General features: G+C 43.9%; 1 protein-coding gene across 9 annotated transcripts in view; it reads left to right on the top strand.

Moving 5' to 3' along the window:
* IFT54 (intraflagellar transport 54) overlaps positions 1 to 14921 on the top strand; it is a 61453-nt gene extending 46532 nt beyond the window's left edge. For 7 of the 9 annotated variants that reach the window (XM_087424613.1, XM_087424610.1, XM_087424608.1 and 4 more), the window contains 2 exons: positions 11332 to 11555; positions 13068 to 14921. In XM_087424613.1, coding sequence (XP_087280739.1) covers positions 11332 to 11555; positions 13068 to 13233 — 390 coding nt within the window. In that variant the 3' untranslated portion in view covers positions 13234 to 14921. Of the gene's footprint in view, positions 1 to 11331; positions 11556 to 13067 lie in introns of those variants that run through there. The other 2 variants (XR_015550063.1, XR_015550064.1) reach the window with 2 other exon arrangements.
* The last annotated feature ends 587 nt before the right edge of the window (positions 14922 to 15508 follow it).

The raw sequence follows: 15508 nt of genomic DNA, 5'->3' as shown, positions 1-15508 counted from the left end.
TCCAGTCTCTTCTAGCCTGAAAAGTTTCTGTTGAGAAATCCGCTGAGAGCCTGATGGGAGTTCCTTTGTACGTTATTTTTGTTTTTGTCTAGCTGCCCTTAATATTGTTTCTTTGTCGTTGACCCTGGCTAGCCTTACCACTAGGTGTCGTGGTGAAGGCCTTTGTCTGTTAATATATATAGGTGTCCTGTTGGCTTCGCTTACTGGTATTTCCTGCTCCTTCCCCAGATTTGGGAAATTTTCAGCTATTATTTCCTTGAATAGGCCCTCTGTTCCTCTTTCCCTCTCCTCTCCCTCAGGAATACCTATAATTCTTATGTTACATTTTCTAATAGAGTCAGATATTTCTCGGAGTCTTTCTTCATTTCTTTTTAGTCTTAGTTCTCTCTCTTCTTCCATCTGGAGTATATCTGTATTCCTATCCTCTAAAGTACTAATTCTTTCCTCCATATTGTCAGCTCTGTTCTTTAAAGATTCCAGATTCTCGTTTATCTCCTCCATTGTGTTCTTCATCTCCATCAGCACTGATTGGTTTTTCTTTATGATTTCAATCTCTTTTGTGAAGAAACTCCTAATCTCATTGAATTGTTTGTCTGTGTTGTCTCGTATTTCGTTGAGTGTTTTTATGATAGCTATTTTGAAATCTCTGTCATTTAGTTTATGGATTTCTGTGTCTTCGGGGTTGATTTCTGGGTGCTTGTCATTTTGTTTCTGGTCTGGTGATTTCATGTATTTTTGCATTGTGGTTCCTGTGTTGGTTTTGATTTTCCTCATCCTGGAAGTCTCTGGTTGCAATTTCCACCTGCTGCCACTGTCTGATGGTAAAGGGCTGTGTAGTCTAAGCCCCCTGCGCTCTGCCCCAGTTTTTCTGCTGCGATCCGCAGTTTTTTTTTTTCCCGCTGCGATCCACGGGTCCAGTCCAGTTTGTTCAGGTCTGCCTCGGATCGCTAGGTGTGGTCGAGCTGCAGACTCCGGGTTGCGGGGAGGGGGGAGCTCTCTCTTTTGCCCTCTGGGTCTCTGACGTGGGAGGCTTCTCGTTTGCCCCTCTTTATCCGCTCTCTGGGGTGCTCAGATGTTGATGGTAGCCCTGTGGCTCCTCTGAGTCCTCTGTGCGGGAGTTTCCCACTGGCTGAGAGAGCCCGAAGAGCTCCAGTTTTCCCGCCGAGGGCCGCCCCTCCCCACTCTCTGGGAGCCGCGCGGACCCGGATCGCTGATCTGATGGGGAGGGAGCGGAGTTCTCCTTACCTCTCCCCACTTCCTCCGGGGGCCCAGCACGTTCCGCTCTCAGATGTGCGGCAGTGTGGATCCCTTCGCTCTAGGTTTTCACTGTCTGGGATTCCGTTGTTGGTCTGTGGCTGTTGCTTTTGTTGTATCTTGTGGGGGAAGAATTCACGGGAAAGCTCACTCCGCCATGATGCTGACGTCACCTCGTTCTCCCTTCTCTTTTATCTCTTGTGAATCTTCTGTAGGTTTTTGCTCTATGATTACCATGAGGTTTACACATAACATCGTATAGATATAACAGTCTATTTTATACTGATAGCAACTTAACTTCAATTGCATACAGCTCTACCCTTTTATTCCCCCTTTTTATGTTTTGATGTCACAATTTACCTCTTTTTATATTGTTTATTCATTAACAAATTATGGTAGCTAAAGTTATTTTTAATACTTTTGTCCTTCAACCTTTATACTAGAGTTAAGTGGTTAACAGCTCACCATATTAAAACAGTATTAGAGTATTTCGAATTTGACTATATACTTACCTTTACCAGTGTGTTGTGTATTTTCATATGTTTTCATGTTACTAATTAGCATCCTTTAATTTCAGCCTGAAGAACTCCTTTGAGCATTTCTTGTAAGGCAGATCTAGTGGTGATGAACTCCCTCAGCTTTTGTTTGTCTGGGAAAGTCTTTATCTCTCCTTCATGTCTGATGGACAGCTTTGCTGGGTAGAGTATTCTTGGTTGGCAGTTTTTTTCTTTCAGCACTTTAAATACATCATCCCACTCTCTCCTGGCCTGTAAGGTTTCTGCTGAGAAATCTGCTGTTAGCCATATGTGGATTCCCTTGTAAGTTACAAACTTCTTTTCTCTTGCTGCTTTTATGATTCTCCCTCTCTCTTTGATTTTTGACAGTTTTATTATAATGTGTCTTGGAGATCTCCTTAAGTTGAATTTGTTTGGTGAACTATGAGCTTCATGAACTTGGATATCCAAATCTCTCCCCAGTTTTGGGAAGTTCTTTATTTCTGTAAATAAGCTTTCTGCCCCCTTTTCCCTCTCTTCTCCTTCTGGAACTCCAGTAATTTGTGTATTGCTTCTCTTGATGGTATCCCATAGATCACGTAGACTTTCTTTACTCTTTTTCGTTTGTTTTTTCCCTCTGACCAGATAATTTCAAAGGTCCTGTGTTCTACTTCACAGATTCTTTCTTCTGCTTGATGCATTCTGTTGTTGATGCTCTCTATATGCATTTTTCATCTCGTTCATTGTATTCTTCAGCACCACAATTTCTGTTTGGTTCTTTTTATGATTTCTATCTCTTATTTAAAATTCTCATTTTTTTCTTGTATTATTTTCCTGATTTGTTGAATTTTTTTTCTGTATTTTCTTATAGCTTGTTGAGCTTCCTTAAAACAGTTGCTCCATGTCTTTGGGGTTGGTTCCTGGAAGATTACTGTGACCCTTTGGTGGTGTCATGTTTCCTTGATTTTCATGTCCTTGAAGTCTTGTGTTGCTGTCTTGCAGTAGCTGTCACCTCCTCCAGTCTTTACTGACTGACTTGGGAGAGAAATACCTTCCGGCAGCCCTGCTAAGGATTCTGAGGCTTCCTCACACGTCTGTGGGTCACCTGCTCCCCACTTCTTGCTCCCTCTCGTGGCAGCATTCCTCAGCTTGTGTGTCCTCTCTTGATCCTGCAGCACACCAGGCCAGGTGCTGACAGCTTCCCTTTTGCTTCCCCTTGGGCAGAGCTAAGCTCAAAGTTTTGGTCTCTCCCTGGCCTGCAGATTCGAGTTGGCTTTCTTCACGTGCTCACTAGGTATCTGTCACAGCTCGCTCTCGCCACCATCAGGAGTGCACACGGAGAGCCAGCCACAGGTTGGCAGTGTGTGTGGGTGAGGCATGCTGAGCACTGGGGGTACCCGTGAGCGAGGCATCCCCAGCAGCTCGTGGGTGGATTTCTTTTTTTATTTTTTTGTGAGAAAGATTAGCCCTGAGCTAACATCCATGCCAATCCTCCTCTTTTTTGCTGAGGAAGACCAGCTCTGAGCTAACATCTATTGCCAATCCTCCTCCTTTTTTTCCCTTTTTCTCCCCAAAGCCCCAGCAGATAGTTGTATGTCATAGCTGCATATCCTTCTAGTTGCTCTACGTGGGACGCCACCTCAGCATGGCCAGAGAAGCAGTGCGTCGGTGTGCACCCGGGATCCGAACCCGGGCTGCCAGTAGCAGAGCGCGCGCACTTAACCGCTAAGCCACGGGCTGGCCCCATCATGGGTGGATTTCTTGATGGAGTCCCTGGTGCAGACAGTAGGATCCGTGTCCCTTTAGTGCCCTCCAGGAGTCCTGTGTGCTGTTCTCCTAGCCAGTCCCCAGTCATGCAGCGCAAGACTCAGACTTCTGAATGGGGCGAGAGAGAAATGGGCCTCTTTGGCAGCATCCTGCACAGCTGGGGAAGCCGGGTGCTCACTCACACACTCTCACTTTCTCCTGCGGGAGAAATCATGGGCCAAGAAGATCTCTCTTGGCCCTAAACTGTGCCACCTTGGGGGAGGAGTGACATGGATAAGTAACAAGTCAAACTGTTCCTCTTTTGTTCCTCTTCCTCTCTCCAGTACATCCAAACTTGTATATTTTTGTTCCAGTGATGTGTGGAAATTCCCACTGGAAACCTTGGCTTCCACAGAGGCTCTCTCATCCGTGAGTTATGGTCTAAGACAGTGTTCTCCAGGAGCTCCTGGGGTCTGGTGCTCCCTGTCTGCAGATTCCAGCGTGTCAGCTGCCCTGCAGTGGGGTCTCCCCCTCCCCGGCTCAGTGGCACCCTCGTGCTCTGTGCCACAGTCTGGAGATTTTCCCCACGCAGAGAGCTGGGGCGAGGGTGGGTTGGCCTCCCAAGGGTCCGTTCTCTGAGGCTCTCGGTCATATCCTGCCCGAAATTGCCTCTGATATTTTGTTGCCTCTGATATTTTGTGTTTTTTTTTTTTTGCGGTGGGAGACCCCACTGCAGGGCAGCTGACACGCTGGAATCTGCAGACAGTTGTTTCCTAGTTTGGTTCCAGTTTTTCCATTCTGGCAAGAATCTACTTTGTGTATTTTAAAAGAATTACAGAATCCTAAAAATCTGTATCCAGAATGGATTTTGGGGATTTAAGCAAAGATAAAGAAATACAAGAACAAAAGTTTATGGTTAGGAATTACCAATCTTACTTTTTTTTGTGTGTGAGGAAGATTAGCCCTGAGCTAACTTCTGTTGCCAATCCTCCTCTTTTTGCTGAGGAAGATTGGCCCTGGGCTAACATCCTTGCCCGTCTTCCTCTACTTTATATGGACTGTCACCACAGCATGGCTTGACAAGTGGTGCGTCCATCCATGCCTGGGATCCAAACCTGTGAACCCCGGGCCACCAAAGTGGAGCACGTGCACTTAACCACTACGCCACCAGCCCTTAACCTTACTTTTTTTCTAAAGCATGTATTTTATTTTATAATTGATAGTGAAATAGAATATATTCTATGATTGAAAACTGTATTCTCTATTAGATAAATACATTTTTGTTTATTTCCTTTCATAGCAGTGTTTCTTTTTCATTTGTGCTGCCAGTTATTTCAGTTTAGAAAAATTCAAGTCAGTCGTTGTAGCATTTTTTAAACATGTCTTACTCATCTTACATTGAACCAAGAGATTATTCTCGAACCAAATAAAATCACTAGTGTGTTCTCTTAAGAATAAATGGCACATAAAAAACTGAACACCTGTTATGACTAAAAACTTGTAGTGAACTAGAAATAGAAAGGTACTTCCTTTCCACGAGAGAGAGTACCTACATCCAGCAGTCAGCGTCCTCTAGCAGTGAGTGGCTGCAGGTGTTTCCACCAAATTCAGGAACAAGGGTGTGAAAGGTAACTGTTTAGATATTCTGGAGGTTCTAGCTGGTGCAAAATGAAATAAGGTTTAATTCTGGAAAGAAGGAGACAGGATCATCATTATTGGAAGATGACAGCAGTCTACCAAGTAAATCAACCCCCTAAAAAGTTAACTATTAGAAAAAAATTTGTAAGATGGCCAATAACCAAATAAATATACAAAAGTCAGTGTTTTTCCTTTATGTCAGCAGTAGTTGGAAACAATGAGTATAAAGTTCCCCTCCAGAACTGGAAACAAAAATGTAACTTACCAAGGCATGCACTTAACAAGAAATTTATAGTAACTATATGAGAAGCCACAGGATTTTACCAAGAAATGTAAAAGGTCTGGAAAAAGTTGAGAGAGACATTGTGTTGCTGTATGGGAAACTCAATATTATAGAGATGTCGTTTCCCTCAAATTAATTTATAAATTGAATGCAATTCCAATAAATACTCAATGGACGTTTTGGAACTTGGCAAAGAGCATTCTAAAGTTCTTCTGGACAGTAAATAGATGGAATAGCCTTTCATAAAAATGTTGGAAAGGCTCAGATTCAGGCCAGTGATGTCATATTCTTAACTTACTTTCATTTAAGAGGGGATCATTTTTCTTTTTTTTCCTCCCCAAAGCCCCAGTACATAGCTGTATATCCTAGTTGTAGGTCTTTCTAGTTCTTCTATGTGGGATCCTGCCACAGCATGGCTTGATGAGCAGTGAGCAGGTCCATGCCCAGGATCTGAACCCACGAACCCCAGGCCGCCAAAGTACAGTGAGCCAACTTAACCACTACGCCACCAGGCCAGTGCTGAAGGGATCATCTTAGCTGAGAATTTGAGTGCTGCATTTCTGTTGCCTGCTTGCTCTGTTTAGTGTCAGTATGATCAACTCTCCATAGGATAAGATGATTTTTTAACTAGTTCCATTTTCCGCTCAGTCGGAAAGGCCAGTCTGAAGATGCGTCTTCCCTGTTCTGTGCCCTGGCTTTTTGCTTCAGCCAGTGATCCACTGAGTCTCAGGCCACGCCTCCATACTCTCACTTCCCAGAGTTCCTGGTTCCTCTTCAGGGACCCGAATGTTTGCAGAAGTAGCTAACATTTCATGACCTTTTGCTCTGTACCAGGTGCTGTAGAAGCTTACCAATGTTATTCTTGGGTTAGACAATAACAATTACAACAGTTGCTAACATTTATAGAGCACTTACTATGACTAAGGAATTGTGTATGTCACTTAATATTCACAGTAATCTCTGAGATAGGTGTTATCCCCACTTTCTAGGTTAGGAAACAGGCACAAAAGTTACCTTGTCCAGGATTATGTAGACAGTAAGTCGCAGAGGTACGGTGTCACCCGAGATCTGTGTGGCCCCAGGCTAGGCAGTTAACCTCACCCTGCATAGCTTCTTGTACATTGGAGCTTCCTGAAAGCTTCCTGCTCGTGTTTATTTCTTACTTGTAGTTGCTGCAATGAGCAAATTTTATCATCTGGAAGGTTTTCTTAACAGCACGTTGGAGTGGCAGTTTCCTCTCTGCTGCCCATGAAATAGTTCAGTGGTTGTTACCCGCAGCTGTCAGAGGGTAGGAATGCCACAGGAGTTGGTGCTCTTTTGTACACATAAGAATGAAATATTGATTTATGAAAAATATTTGATGTAAATTGGTACAACCATTTTGGAAAACTGTTTGACGTTATGTCACAAAGTTGAAGACATACAGACCCTTTGACCCATCAGTGCCACTTCTCATTTCATATCCTGGAGAATCCTACACCCGTGTGTGTTGGGACGTATATAAGATTATTCCGAGTTGCGTTGTTTGTCATAGCCCCAGACCAAAAATATCCCAAGTGTCCATCAGCAGTAGAATGAATGAGTCGATCATGGCATATTCATATAATGAAATACCATTCAGCGATGCAAACGAACAGAATTCATGTACTGGTGACTACAGGGTTCATTCTTGAACATAGTATAGAGCAAAAGAGGCAGACACTTGGGTATGTACTGTGTGATTCCATTTGTCCTGTACTGGTGAGATGGGCAGGCAGGTAAACAAACGGCAGAGCTGGGTGCAGATGGACCCAGGACTTGATCACCACGGAGGGCAGCCTGCGGTGACCTCAGGCTTCAGGGGCCCTGGCAGGGTTTGCTTTCCTGACCAAGGTAAAGGCTGCAGGTGTCACCTTGTCATTTTATTACACCATACATTTATATTGTACGTGCTTTTCTGTATGTGTAAAGCGATTGTAGTATTTGATTGTGGACTGTTTTACTGTGCGTTCAAGGGATCTGGTTTGACCTACATTAGAGATGAATGTATGGTTTTCAAAGAAGTTGGTGATGGAATGGACACTCGGAGTAGTTACTCTTGGTCTTTGCTTTTCTCTTGTAACTTGGATGCAGGCATTCCTCGACGTTTGAAGAAAATGAACTTTCGACAGGTTGGATATAAATCGGTTCCTCAGGTCATGGGAGAGTATGTTGTTTAAAGCAAACACTCACACTCTTTGATTTATTATCCCTCCCCCACCCCCAATTACTCAGGCCTTTGTTTATTGGGTTTGCTTCATATGGGCTAGAACTTTCCTTAGGAGCAGTCGTGACCCCTCAGGTCCAGTGCAGGAGGGAGAGCAGGGTGCAGATGCCGCCAGCCCTCCCAGTCTACCCCAAATCCTGCTCCTGAAAGGCTTCTGGCGGTATCTGAGGGTCAGGCTTTTACGGCATTATTTTTAAAAGAGGACTTTCTTCTCCTGAAGCATTGCAATTGAAATTGAAAAAAACAAATCTCTCAGGTATGACGTAAATAATTGTAAATTTAAACATCACTATAAACACAAATGCCCACATTTCTGGGGACAAGTGTGTGTGTGGTAAATGCAAATAATATTAAGTCCCAAAAGTAACTGTTCACCTGAAAAATCTTGGAAAATCACTTTTTCTAAAGCGCATGTAGAAGTGGCCAGCCAAATGGTGAAACACTTTGCCAGAGGCCTTCCTGCCAGAAAGCAGCTGAGTAAACAGTCTGCAGCCTGCAGGAGGGGTCAGGAGGGCACAGGAGGGTGGGTTTGTGTCCCCATGAAACACACACGGCTGCCACCTCCCTGTCTGTGTCACCTGTGGAAACCGATCCCGTGGCGGGGTCCCTCAGCGGGGGCTGCGGGTCGACCTGCACGGCTCAGAGCAGACCTCTGCCCCCGAGTCCAGGCCGTTCAGTGGAGACTTCTGAGATGGAATGTCATGGCTGTGGGTCATGTTTACAGAGTGGAGATGGTGAAGGGAGCGTGTCAGTAAGGAAGACACCTGATCTTTTGCTGAAGGATCGTGTCTGCCTGAAGCTGACGCAGGGTGCCGGTTGGTGCTGCCGGTGTAGAACCGTGCTGTCAGTGTGCAGCACGGTAGCTCAGAACGCGCCTGCCTGAGCCCCTCCTGCAGCCGAGGCGTTGGTCGCGGTGCAGCAGCGGCGCGCCGGGCAGGGAGCCCGCGGCCGCCGCCTGCGTGGCTGCGCGTTTCTTCCTCACGGTGGAGAAACGGACGATAACGGGGGACGTTTATCGAGGGTCTGCTACGTGCGAGGCCCTGAGCTGCTTCGTTTATGTGGGCCCATTTAATCTCACCTGCAGGATAAATATTATTATTTCCATTTTATATGAGGAGACCGAGGTACAGGGAGGGAGTCACTCCAGGACCGTGAAGAGGGCAGGCGGTGAGCTCGGGTGGCCCCGCTCCCTGCGCGCGTGTCCACGGGCGCGCGCCCTGGCTCTTGTTAGGGGGCGTTTTGTGCCGTGATACTGTTCCATTATTTTTTACTCTTTCATTTGCAAATATTAAGCATATTTCATGTGGCTGACTCCTGGGTGGTGAGTATGGTAGCAGACTCTCAAATTTTACTGTACGTATTAAACGTCTATAAAACACGGGTTATAATGGTTATGTTTGTCTGGAAAGTTGCTGGTATAGCTCTGTGGGCTCTATATAAATCAGTCTGTCGTCAGAGGGGTGTGCTCTTTAAGGCAAATAATCACTGCTTGACTTATCCACTCCCACCCCGCCACATTGATTTAAGTGAAAGTTTGAAAAATGCCAGAATTGTGATGTTTTGCAGCAACGTGTTTGCAGTAATAATAAAAGCCTCTGCTGACTGTCACAATCCCAGCCCAAATTATCTTGTTTTAAATTCTTAACCTCTTAAAAATAAAGTTATCAACTTTCAGATTAGTGTTCCAAATTCTGCTTGGTTCTGTGATATAGAAACATGCAGGAGTTTGACAGGTGACCTAAAATAGAGGGGGGCCTGGCCAGGTGACCCCTTAGTGCCTCCGTCCACATTGTAACTCAGACATTTATGCATATCAGTCTCCCATTCTAAGTTCTGTACCCTAAACAGTTCTGTGTGAGAGTTAACATGATGACAAGTACATGGGAATTACTTAATAGTCATTATGAATGGGTTTAAATAGAATATTAAATTTCTCAACTAAGCCAATGAGAGATTTACTAATCCGTGTATAATAAAGACAACACTCTTTTTCTTGGGGGGTAGTTTGTTATTGTATCCAATTCATTTTAGTCATTTAGCATTTTAATTTAAAGGCATTTCTATAGCCACTACCTTTTTCTTTTTTTTTTAAGATATATTTTATTTAGTTTTTTTTTTTTTTTTGTGAGGAATATCAGCCCTGAGCTAACATCCATGCTAATCCTCTTCTTTTTGCTGAGGAAGACCGGCTCTGAGCTAACATCCATTGCCAATCCTCCTCCTTTTTTTCCCCAAAGCCCCAGTAGATAGTTGTACGTCATGGTTGCACATCCTTCTAGTTGTTGTATGTGGGACGCGGCCTCAGCATGGCCAGAGAAGCGGTGCATCAGTGTGTGCCCAGGATCCAAACCCGGGCCGCCGGCAGCGGAGCGTGTGCACTTAACCACCAAGCCATGGGGCCGGCTCTACCTTTTTCTTTAATTAAACATATTTTGAGATACTGGTAGATTCGCTTGCAGTAGTAAGAAATAATAGAGACCCCCTGTGCCCTTTACTCAGTTTCCCCACTGATAACATCTTGTTATCACACTGTCTCACTCAGGATACTGACCTTGACACAGTCACGACACAGGACTTTCCATGCCCACATGGATGCCTCCTGTAGCCCTTTTGTAAGTGTACCCGCCCTGCCTGCCCCCGACCCCGTCCTCCACCACTGGCAACCACTAATCTGTTCTCCATTTCTATAATTTTGTCATTTCAAGAATGTCATATAAATGGAATCACACAGCGTCTCATCTTTTGAGATTGACTTCTTTCATTCAGCATAACTCCCTGGAGATCCATCCAGTTGTCGTGTGAATCAACAGTTCATTCCTTTTTATTGACGAGTAGTGTTCCGTGGTATGGATGTAGCACTGTTTAACTATTAACCCAGGAAGGGCACCTGAGTTGTTTCCAATTTTTGGCTACTTTGAATAAAGTAAAGAGAGTTTTAAATGTTGCTTGTTAAAGAGCCCAGGAACTCCTGGCCAAAATTCAGTCAAGTTCTCTAGTCGCCTCCGAGTCCTCCCCTCCTTCAGCTGTTGTTGTATGAGCCCCCTCCCCCGACCCTGCACCAGCAATGCCCACTGAGGGCCCCTGGCCTCCATAACCTCCAGACTCGGTCCAGCCCTCCTCAACCTGACCATCTGCCCACGTGGTGCTGTGGGCCACGCCCTCCTTCCACAGACTCTCCATCCCTTCACTCCTGCCTCATGAGGTTTCCTCTTCTCATTCGGTTCCTTTCCTCTTCTGGCCCGGCAAGCTGGGTTTCAGAGTCATCTGAGCTGGAAAGGTGGTGTGTTCAAGGAGTGATGCAGGGTCAGGTCCCCTTTCCTCCAGACCGTTGGGGAAGATCACCAGTGTCCTGAAGCTTTTGTAACAATAACGACAAGAAGTTTCTGGTCAATTGGGAAATAAAATCTTACCGTATAGAAATTTGCCCCTCAGACTGCCTTCCAGGAACGGACCCTCACTGGACACTGCTCAGGTGCTCACACAGTGCTTGGCACTACAGGGCTGCTGCTGGCCCGAGCCTCACGTTCACAGAAGCAAAATGGTGTCACATGACCCAATGGGTCCTGAGCTGGCACTGTCCCCACTCCCATGCCTTTCCACCCTTAGCAAGCCCCGTCCTGCCTTAGAGTGAAGATGTTTCTCTCTCTTCCTATCTTCCCCACTGACTGTAGGAGAAACTGCTTGTCTTTGAGTCTGCATGGAAGAAGGAGAAGGACATCGTTTCCAAGGAGATAGAGAAGCTTCGCGCATCCATCCAGACGCTGTGCAAGAGTGCACTTCCCCTGGGGAAGATCATGGACTACATCCAGGAGGACGTGGACGCCATGCAGAATGAGCTGCAGCTGTGGCACAGTGAGAACAAGCAGCACGCGGAGGCCCTGCAGAAGGAGCAGAGGTGGGTGGGCGGGAGAGGAGGAGGGAGGTAAGGGGAGGGGGCGAGCCCTGCATCTGCCGTTGCGAAGGGAGGACTCCCCCTAGAAACCAGCACCTCTCTGTCCTCCTCCCCAAAGGGTCCGGGTCCCTGCATCGTCCTATCACAGCGTGCGTTCCTTTGCAGCAGTTGGAAAGGTTAGGCGTTCATGTTCACGCACAAGGTAGACTTAGACCTTAACAAAGACAGGGAACTTAGCAGCTTGGACACTGATGTTTCACGTGTCTTATTAAAATCTCTGAAATTTTATAACGGTTCATAATTTGAAAGTATTTTAATTTTTACTGTAAAAGTAGTGCTGGTGAGCCCATTTTGAAATTGCTACTGTAAAAGAAATATAATAGTCACTAAAAGAGTTATTTTAGGGACGTGTTTGAAATTCTCTATCTATAATCAGTGAATCTGGGACACATGTAACTACATCAACTGTTAAGTATTTTTTTCATGTGCCTGTTCCAGCATGATGATGGGTTAGCATTCTTATGTTTTGATTTAAGGTATTAAAAAGTCTCATCCCAGGGCCCGCCCCGCGTCTTAGTGGTTAAGTGCGCACGCTCCGCTGCTGGCGGCCCGGGTTCGGATCCCGGGCGCGCACCAACACACCGCTTCTCTGGCCATGCTGAGGCCGCGTCCCACATACAGCAACTAGAAGGATGTGCAGCTATGACATACGACTATCTACTGGGGCTTAGGGGAAAAAAAGGAGGAGGATTGGCAATAGATGTTAGCTCAGAGCCGGTCTTCCTCAGCAAAAAGAGGAGGATTAGCAAGGATGTTAGCTCAAGGCTGATCTCCCTCACAAAAAAAAAAAAAGTCTCATCCTAGATGTTTCTTCCTTACAAAACGTGGCTTTGCTTTATGGTAGGATGGTTGGAAGCAATCACTCTTCTTTGTTTTGTGTTTTATTTTGTCTTAAATGCTTAAAACACCTAAAAGGAGAGGTTACCTCTGACCTCAACTTTCCCAAGTGTGTTCTAGACTTTTCCCAGTATTTCCCCAGCACTGAAAGACCTCCTGTCACATCTGGAACAAGTGAGTTGAGGGGCCTCAGCGGGATGCCCTTGAAGTTGGGCGAGCCTCTCCTGGAGGTCAAAGGTCGAGGCCCCTCCCTCAAGGAAGCTGGGGACCTGCCGGCTGTCCAGATGGAGGCTCACGGTGTTGATGGACCTCGCTGCTCACCTCCTGCTGTCCCCAGGGCTCCCGTGACATACGTAATTTAAGGACTTTAGGAAATATTAGCCTCCTTTGTATAAACTTCATGTTCGACGTCACTTTTGGTCGTGGAGGGAGTTGTGAAAGTAAGAAATGGATTTTTCTCAGGTGTGAGGTTTTTGTCCCTTCATATCATTATTGTAGTACATTGACATTTTTACCCTTCTTCTTTGGATACGATGAATAATTAACTCTGTCGTCTCTCAGTGTCTTAATTAAGACGTGAATCTGAAGTGAGACAAGATGTGCTTTTGTTTCTGCCAGCATCACAGACTGTGCCGTGGAGCCCTTAAAGGTGGAGCTGGGGGAGCTGGAGCAGCTGATTCAAGACCAGCAGGACAAGATCTGTGCTGTGAAAGCCAACATACTAAAGAACGAAGAGAAAATTCAGAAAATGGTGTACAGTATCAATGTGAGTTCCAGAAGGTGAAGGCTCAGAAGTTTGGGAGACTCAAGTCATCCTCAGTTTGAAAACAGACAGGAAGAGAGAACATCATTGCTCTTGAAGTTTCAGTTTGAAGAAAACGAACAGTTTACAACATTATCCAACTAATGTTCAGAGCTTTAAAACTTGAGGCATATTCAGTGTGTTAAGACCATGTTTTCTTACCTTCTTCCAGCTAAAATGCTTGCTAGTTATAAATAGCTCTTGAAAACACCTGTGTGAGAACTTTCTTTGGAAGCCTGTTCTTTGTGTTTCTGCAGTAGCCTGCTTTGTTTAGTTCTGTACGGCATTCTCCAGCAGGTGAGTGCTGTCGGCTCTCCGGGATCACAGGAGTCCTTGATTTCAGTCTTGAAGTCCAGTGGCAGGACTTGCCTGTGTCAAGCACTGAGTGAAGGATGACTGTACTTTTGATAGGCACTTGATAAATAGAATGAGGCCTGAAAATGAACGACTTCTATTTTTAGCTTGTTTCCACTTGAAAAGGGTTAATTTAGCCCATATCTTTATAAGGTACATGTGAACTTTTTTTAACCTCTTTGTAATTGCATATATTTCTTTATGTAATTTTCCTATTTGTCCCTATTATCTTTTGCTTGTGTTTCTAGCCCTTAGAAATTTGTAAATTGAAAAAGGAGGTTTCCATATGGCCTTCACGCGCGTTGTCTGGACGTGAGATTGTCACGGGCTGCATCCTACCTTTCTTCAGCAGTTTGTCCCTGGGTTTCCGCACGTGGATGCTCGTGTGGCTCCGAGGGGTCCTTGTCCTCTTTAAGAAGAGGCGCGTGCTCTCCAAGGCGCTGGCATCATTCCGTTCCCTTCACGTAGGTGTATGCACCTACACACCTGAGAGACAGGTAGCTTAGGGGAAACTGCAAAAGGAAGACTTACGAGAGTGCACTGATATGCAAAATTTTTGATGTTACCATTTTTTTGGAAATTGTTTTTTAAAAGCAAATGTTTTTTTAAAACATTGTTTATATTTAGTTTTTCACTTACATGTAATGCTGTAAATACTTACTGAAGTCTTCAGTTTGTGTATAAAGGTTTTCACTGTTTGGAGACATACTTATGGGTCTTAAGGTCTGGGTTCTGATACTTTTATTTCTAGATATTGATTTATTATGTAAACCAAGGAGTGCCATTTTAAGTGTTAGAATTGCCTGAGAAAGTTTTGTTTCTTTAAAGGATTAGCACAGATGGCACAGTTAAGTTTTTCTTAGTGTAATTTCCAAAATAAATTCTTTACTAAGGTAGTTAGATGATTTTCTAAGCTAAATAAGTTCGAGATCAGATTATTAAGATCTGCCATTTTGAAACATTGGTCTTTTTCTCCTTTCTATAGTGCACCATAAAATTCTGTGTGATCGGATTTTACTAACTACATTATTGGAAGAGAAGAGGCATATTAGTTCACCAGTCCTTCATATAGTTATCATCTCTTTTCTACTGAATTGAATGGCTTAGCCACAACCCTAAATGGACCCTGTTTTGCTTCAAGTTAAGATGTCTGCCTTTTGTGAATTTGTATATATGACTAGAATTTTTGTCACAAAAGTTTGCATACATTGTATGTGAGTAAAATTTTGTATGAAGTAGTCTATCAAATTGTATCATAAAATTTATTTTTCTTTTATACATAAATCATTAAAAATAATCACATATTTTTTCTATAAGTGTATGGGTTGTGCAATTCAGTTCACACCTGGAAAAAAACATTTATAAGCATTTGGATTTTTTTATTTTCAAAGATCTGCATTTTGTTTTTCTTTGAAGAAAGTTCAGGGAAATTTGTCTTTTCATTCATATTGTGGCTCTTATCCCTTGTCAGTATAAATCGAAGTTTTACAAGACAGGTAAGCACTTATCAGAAATTTTAAGATCATTTGTGAAGTTTTCAAAAGTCTTTGCATGTGATTATTACTCTATCTTATAGAGGAATTAAATCCTGATGTTATTTATTGTTTTGATAAAATACACAAAAGGGGTTATTAAATGTTTTCCTTTACTTTGATTTATAAGTTTTCAGGAAGTACTGAGGTCATACTTCAGAAATTTTAATTTAAAAGTTGAGCTGACACTAATTTATATTCAAAGGAAATATGTAAACCTTTGAAAAAAATAATTCGAGTAGAATTCGAGCTTTCTACTTTGATATTCGTACTTATTTTTCTCTTCAATAAACAACTTAAAAAAATAATAATAACTGAAATCTGTGAAGAGAGATGATGTCATTTAGTGACGCTAAGTGCATTTTAGGATT

The sequence above is a fragment of the Ceratotherium simum genome, chromosome 37 (assembly GCF_057802395.1).
Source record: "Ceratotherium simum simum isolate JZ-2026a chromosome 37, ASM5780239v1, whole genome shotgun sequence".
Lineage (NCBI taxonomy): Eukaryota > Metazoa > Chordata > Mammalia > Perissodactyla > Rhinocerotidae > Ceratotherium > Ceratotherium simum.
This window is presented reverse-complemented; position numbering and strand designations above follow the sequence as displayed.